Source organism: Aphanomyces astaci (assembly GCF_000520075.1).
Source record: "Aphanomyces astaci strain APO3 unplaced genomic scaffold supercont1.200, whole genome shotgun sequence".
Classification (NCBI taxonomy): domain Eukaryota; phylum Oomycota; class Saprolegniomycetes; order Saprolegniales; family Verrucalvaceae; genus Aphanomyces; species Aphanomyces astaci.
Window position 1 is genome coordinate 17,875 of NW_009798463.1, and position 6,693 is coordinate 24,567.

General features: G+C 48.8%; 2 protein-coding genes across 3 annotated transcripts; one reads left to right on the forward strand and one right to left on the reverse strand.

Moving 5' to 3' along the window:
- Window positions 1-704: 704 nt before the first annotated feature.
- Window positions 705-1,918, reverse strand: H257_18693 (the record flags this gene model as incomplete). 2 transcript variants are annotated; one of them, XM_009847810.1, is made up of 5 exons in its annotated part: window positions 705-918; window positions 1,025-1,064; window positions 1,117-1,351; window positions 1,409-1,804; window positions 1,884-1,918. In XM_009847810.1, the coding sequence occupies 2 exons, from the start codon at window positions 1,916-1,918 to the stop codon at window positions 1,417-1,419; spliced, it is 423 nt and encodes a 140-aa protein (XP_009846112.1). In that variant the 3' UTR covers window positions 705-918; window positions 1,025-1,064; window positions 1,117-1,351; window positions 1,409-1,416. The 2 variants fall into 2 exon arrangements, with proteins under 2 accessions (XP_009846112.1, XP_009846111.1); XM_009847809.1 differs by having other exon boundaries at window positions 1,025-1,351.
- Window positions 1,919-2,525: 607 nt separating this feature from the next.
- H257_18694 (hypothetical protein) lies at window positions 2,526-6,331 on the forward strand. Its single transcript, XM_009847811.1, has 15 exons — window positions 2,526-2,810; window positions 2,864-2,988; window positions 3,052-3,173; window positions 3,226-3,329; window positions 3,380-3,492; window positions 3,549-3,850; window positions 3,906-4,018; window positions 4,081-4,201; window positions 4,303-4,425; window positions 4,475-4,670; window positions 4,736-4,967; window positions 5,031-5,090; window positions 5,136-5,394; window positions 5,440-5,738; window positions 5,845-6,331. The coding sequence occupies exons 1-15, from the start codon at window positions 2,556-2,558 to the stop codon at window positions 6,316-6,318; spliced, it is 2,898 nt and encodes a 965-aa protein (XP_009846113.1). The 5' UTR covers window positions 2,526-2,555; the 3' UTR covers window positions 6,319-6,331.
- The last annotated feature ends 362 nt before the right edge of the window (window positions 6,332-6,693 follow it).

Sequence of the window (6,693 nt, forward strand, 5' to 3'; positions counted from 1 at the left end):
CTGCTGTTTGAGAGCAGGGAGTTCAATTCCTTCCTGGAAAGTCGCATGCGATTGCTCGAAGAAGCTGCCCGGGAAAGCCTACCATGTATTACCCAGTCGTTGGTTATTCGGGAGGCTATGTTTTGTCAGCGCAATGTCGAGAAGGCGCTTCGATTCGAGGATATGTCCTATGGAATGTGACTTTGCACCACATTGATTGGAATAAAACCACATTGAAATGGAAATGTGCAGTTTCTTTGTAACCATCCTTTGCGTTTCAAACGTTTTATATTTTTTATCGCCACATTGATCACTTTGATCGGGAAAAGGTATAGTAGGCTGGATGCCACCTAATATCATGATATTTCTCAATATTTCGATGCTAAGTAGTACTTCAATATCGAGATAATTTGAATCATACTATTAATAGTTTACTATTAATAGTACCAATTACACCAATCTCACTGGAAATTGTTTTTATATTTCTTGCCCAAACGGAAATTTAGTACTAGTGCCATATCATGTGATTGGTGGGTTTATTGGTTTATTGTGCTTCAAAGTATTGTGCTTTTCACAACACATAGGCCCACGTAGTACTGTACTTAAGACTAACGGGACAGCATTGAATATTAATACCAACCTTGGATACTATGGTTAATATAATATAATTGTTGAATTAAAAGAGTCCAGCCTGGTTTTAGTAAAACGAAGCACCAAACGTACCACTCTTTTTAGTAATTCCATGCTCTAATTAGAGGTGATTTTATGGATCGTATGGGTTTGGTTCATTTTGATTGGACACCAGAGGAACTTCTGGCTGGTTTTCCGAGCAAGGTTTGCTTAACAGTAAAGCCGACGAATTTTCGGTAAACGACGTGTTTTACTGCAGTGCTAAGCTAGGCCATGCGATGGCGGCGCGTTATCCTTGCCCAAGTGTCTCTAAAGTAGATGACGCAACGCGAAGTTAGTTTAACGTTGGGGAATCCACGGTAGTGCCAGTTAGAAGACGTTTCCGCACCGAGATGGAACTACGGAAGCCACTTACCTGCGATCGCGGAGGCTGCGGGAGACACTCGTTAGAATCGCTAGGTGTAGTACATCAATGATGGTGGACATCACAGTGGTCGTCTACAATACCATAGCCACACCCCACTGTCGGCCGTCGCGGCCACACTCCAGCACTCCACCGTACACCACCGCCGCCGAGTGCAGCGGTGACCGTCTTTTTGCTATCTGCGGCGACGGTAGCAGGCAGCGGAATGGAGGAGTGCGTCAATGATGGAGTACATTGTAGTATTGCTGCAGCGGACAGTGGGTTGCGTAACGTTAATGATGGCGGACGACCACTGTGATGTCCACCAATGCATACACTCTATGCGGAGAAAATAAAGCGTTTGCGCTCGTCGAGTCGTGAAAACATCTGGAGTACCTGCTGCGCTATACTGCGATGTCTTCCGCCATCGCTTTTCCCACAGCCCGCTGCCGTCGAGTGAAGTGGTGGCCGTACTCCATTGTCGCTGCACTTCCTTTTCCATAGGTCCACGCCACATCACTTCTCCTTCCACCATCTTCGCTGCACTCCACCGCCTTCCCCCGCCGATTGTGAGGTGGCGGGTGATGGAGTGCAGCGAAGATGGTGGACGGAGGAATGTTGTAGAGGACTCCTTTATCGTCGCTGCACTGGCCTGCTGCTATCTGGGGCGACCGTGGCGGGCGATGGAGTGTAGATAACATCGATGATGGAGGACGTTGTAGTGTGGCCGCGGCAGCGGAGAGTGAAGTGCGGCGATGATGGTGGACGGCCACTGTGATGTCCACAGATGAACTACATCTGTGGACATCACAGTTGCTACGCGGCAGCCGTTATTTGGGATATCCTCCACCGTCGCTGTACTGTGCTATACGCTACCGTCGAGTGCATCGGTGGCCGTTTCTCCATGTCGCGCATAAGACAGTGCCGCACCTTGACGGGATCTGCCGGAACTATTACCTACAAATGCGATGATCGAAGACAACCAAGAATGGAAGCGGTAAGTAGAGTGCAGTGGAGGCCATCCTCCATGGTCGCTGCACTTGCTTTTCCATAGGTCCACGGCATATCATTTCTCCGTCAACCATCTTCGTTGCACTCCACCGCTCACCATCTCGCACTCGGCGGGTGGAAGGTGGTGGAGTGCAGCGACGATGGTGTACGGAGGAGTGTTGTAGAGACTCCTTTATCGTCGATGCACTACACTCTGCTCTGTAGCCTCTACAGTGTATTGCTTCGACGCTGTGCTCCACTGTCTGCTGACACCAAGTAGCTACCCTTCCATGCCATTGCACCTATAATTACTAAACAATGACAGAACCTTCGATTTGCTTCGTTTTAGAGCAAGTGCAACCATTCTTTATATAAAACGTTCAATCGTTAAAACTGCTAAAACCACTGGCAGAAATGTTGAAAAGCACAATACTAATAACGTTGTGACAATTGTGGGTCAATTCACACTCATATCATTCTTTTTTCAACTGTTGGCCCCGATTGGTTGTTGCGAACTCGTGACCTTTCAACAACGACACTTGGTTCGGGTGCAATGGATCTGGAGAAGGAACTGAACGAGCATGGCGTCAACGTGGTGTGCTCCAAGATGGACACGATCATCAGCGTGCGCATACACGGAGCAACGGGCAAGCGGCTGGTTGAGACGCTGCAGCTAGTGGACAACTTTGTGGCGTCGAAGGTTGCCAAGCTGGCCAAGTCCTGCGAAGGAAAGATCTACTTTGATCCGTGCTTTGGGCCAAACGATGCAGATTCCACGGGCATGCTAGCACTGTGCAAGAATGGCGACGTACGTGCCTGTTATCTGGGTCAACATACTTACGCAGTACTGCCACCAATTAGGTGATTCCGTCCAAGGGGGGCAGTCAACATCAAGCCAAGATCATCAAGATGGTCAAAGAAGACAAGCTGAAATGGCAACGTCCCAACTACGCTTCCGAGGCCAAAGATGTTCTGGACGAGAGCGAGTACGATACAGTAAAGTTTAGTACTTCCTTAGCAGATTGATTAATTCCTTGATGATCTGGTAGGGACTCGGACAGTCGAGCTGCACCCGACGATCCCGTTTTTTGTGAACAAGGGCAACTCTTCACAAAGTCGGCCAGCTCCGGCGACGTGATCCAAGGCAATTTAGGAGATTGCTGGTTCTTGGGTATGCACTATCCCCCTTTCAATTCGATGCCTGAGGGCTACAAAACACGTAGGTGCCATCAGTGTGTTGGCTACGCGCATGCAGTTGCTGATCCAAGTGTTTTGGCGGGAAGACCAATACAAACAGCACGGCATGTTTGTGTGCCGATTCATGAAGGTTGTCGTTTTTGTCAGAGGCGCATCCACGGCCGACTCAACGCTTCGTAGGACTTCGTGTGGCATTACGTCGTGCTGGACGACCGCATTCCTGTGTTTGGTTACACGAACAATCGAGCAGGCAAACCGTTCTTTGCCCGCTGCAGCGACCCCAACGAGTTGTGGTACACACTTAGTCACCCTTGAATGGCATTTAAACTCAAGATTATGTTCGTGGTAGGGTCCCCCTGATTGAGAAAGCCTATGCAAAGTTGCACGGAAGTTACGAAGCCCTCATTGGGGGCTACATCGACGTCGCCTTGAGCGATTTGACAGGCCTGTGCTCGGAGCAAATCATTTTAAAGCCAGACTATGCTGGGTATGGGGACGACCCGTTTGCCCCCAAGCCCGGGGAACAAGCAGGCGATGGGTTTTGGAAGCGACTGCTCACATATAAACGTAACGGCACGTTGATGGGGTGTTCGATCCAGCCCGACCCAAAAGGCAACAAAAATATCGTCGCCGAAGGCAGTGCGGGTCAAGGTAAGATATATATATATGAGGGGCACAATTAAAGTATTAAAGGTCCCGATCCTAGGCTTATACTACAAACACGCGTATGGGCTCGTTGACGTGGGCGAGATCCAGCTCGAGGGCAACAAAACCCAACGCCTCGTCAAAGTGCGCAATCCATGGGGCATGGGGGAATGGGTATAAATATAATTCGTAAACATCGTCGTTATTTGAATATTTATTCAATTTCGACGATATAGACTGGTCCATGGAGCGACCAAAGCGACGAACGGGAAAAATACGATGCTGAAATCCACCGCGTGTTCAAGACCGTCACGCGGCAGCTCGGGGCGAATGTGTTTACGTCTATGCAGTTGAAACGTACGACCGACACAGTCTTCTATAACAACTGAAAGGAAATGTCGCGACTGGCTACTCTGATATATATCATTTTCCAACATTGAACCAAAGGGGATGTATAGGGAATGTCAACTTAGCCACGGAGCCCCAGGAAGAAGTGACCGACGTGAATCAAAACGACGGCACGTTCTTCATGTCGTTCGACGACTGGAAGGCGCGGTACACCCACTTTTTCGCGGGCATTGGTCAGTAAAGTCAGGTAATTCATCAATCAGCCTCACGGCGATGTCATAGATTTCGCGGACGAATGGTGCGGGTTGCGGGTGGAAGGGAAGTGGGACGAAACATCCAACGGCGGCAACACTACCAAGTCGACGTGGATCAACAACCCACGCTACCAGCTGCTTGTGAAGGAGCGATGTCACTTGTACATGTCGATGAGCCAGCACGACCCGCGGGGCTCGGCCGAGTCGGGCATCTTTCCCATTGGGTAACACCACCAATATCGCTCCTATGCCGTAGAAATTGGACTTGCTGACTCATTTCACGGGGTAGATTCCACATTTGCACATTGCAAGAGGTCAATGGCAACAAATTCGAAGTCAAAGAGCCACCGAAAAAGGCGGCGCCGTATTATCGATTGTACCAAAAAGCCAGCCAACCAGGGCTGTGCAATGGGACACTTCTGGAGCCCTTGCCGCCTGGGGTTATTCCCGGGTCTGTCATTCCTGGAATCGACGACGACGGCGTCCCCCAGCCGTCGTACACTCTCAAGCAAGCCGTGACCGTACGTTTTAACGTTTGATTATTTCATGAGTCCCGTTGCTTATACTAACCATTGGAAATATAGGTCGACTTGGTGATCGAACCCGGCAATTATTGCATCATTCCTAGCATGTACATGCGCACTGTACGTTGCATGAGTAAATGTCATGTTTGGCTAATAGCGCTACAGAACAAAGACACCGGCAAGACCAACATGGGCCGCTTTTGGATCTCCGTGTACGGCCAACGACCCGTGTTTCACCTGGAGGGGGGGCAGCCTATTGTTGAAGAAGAGGAAATGACCGACTTTTTATCAATTCCAAGGGGGCCTCCAGTTGTACCAGGTGTGCTGTCGCATGCGTTCAAGGAGATTGTCGTCCCCGGGGAAGCGCAGCATCGCCAATTTGAGAATTTAAAGGACGAAATGCTGGCCCAAGCGCGAGCCAAAGGTAAGAGTTGTATATATTTATATATTTCTAAATATCCCAGTGTAGGCATCGGATATCGCGAAGCGAAGCGCGAGTTTGCCAATGCCGGCGCGCTGCGAAAGACAGATTTCAAACGTCGGATGATGAACCTGGGGTTCAAAATGGATGAAATGAGCGACGAAAAGGTGCTTATCTTGTTCAACGGCATGGACAAGGACAAGAGCAACACGATCCAGGCAGAGGAGCTGCTGGAGTGCTTCATGCTGGACATTGAAGAAGATCGAATTGCATCGGTCGTGCCAGAGAGAGAAGACGAAGAAGTGCCCGAGAAAGTCAACCAAGAGGGCATCCTCGAAGTACACGTGGTAAATCTATGCATGTAGTATGGTATATATTAATATATATACCTAAAAAATATCAACCAATCACTGCCAGTGTTTCTAACATTGGGTGAAAACATAATCTGGATAGGTTGGGGGAAAAGACTTGGCAAGTGCAGAAATCAAACAGCATACGCTTCCTCTCTTGACATTGCCATCCCTTTCGTTTTCGGCCAAGGAAGCCCTTCAACATGGCACATGTGTGTTGGACGTTTTGGAGGACAACCCCGCGCTGTTGCAAGACTTGCACGTGGCGTTCCTGCAGGCGTTGCATCCCACGGACGCCGTGTTTCACAAGCGCATTCAAGAACTTGTGACGAAATACAAACAACCCAAGCAAAAAGCCAACCCCCGAGGACCGAAAAAGAAACTCATTCGACACGACACGACCCCCGTCCAACAGTTCTTTGTGCTCGTGCAATCAAGGCTCGACATGTTAGCCGCGGCGGCAGGTTCCAACAGCCTGGCGTCCCCAACGACCAAGGAGAAACAAGTGTCCGAGTCACGCAAACCGTTCAACTGGGCCGTTATCGACTCCACCGACTCGACCGTACGGTACCCCTAACCCTATAAACCAGTATCATTGCGTAACGTTAGTGATCATATCTATGCGACCATTGCCCTTTCGTATATCATTCCTTGTCACATATAGCATTTGTACATACATATGTTGTACACAACATATGTATGTACAAATGCTATATCTGTATTTCTCCCAAATTGGGACTTTTGATTCATTTCGCCAATCCATTTGATCAAATTTAAGCTTATACAAACTATGCCATACAAAATATAGTATACCTGGTTGGCTGGGCTGAAGTTTGGATTGGCAGAAATTCAACAGAACGTGATTTGATTGGCTTAGGCGGGTCTTTAATCCATAGTATTCTTTAGACATTGAAGGCTCCAGTTTCGAATCGATTTGACAATGTCATTCGCC

What these genes read in the sequence shown, in the direction of transcription:
- H257_18694 (XM_009847811.1), top strand. Translation starts at nt 2,556, where the DNA reads ATGGATCTGGAGAAGGAACTGAACGAGCATGGCGTCAACGTGGTGTGC. An exon ending in CGAAGGCAGTGCGGGTCAAG is followed by an intron (nt 3,851 to 3,905) that starts GTAAGATATATA and finishes TCCCGATCCTAG; the next exon opens with GCTTATACTACAAACACGCG. An exon ending in CCACTTTTTCGCGGGCATTG is followed by an intron (nt 4,426 to 4,474) that starts GTCAGTAAAGTC and finishes GCGATGTCATAG; the next exon opens with ATTTCGCGGACGAATGGTGC.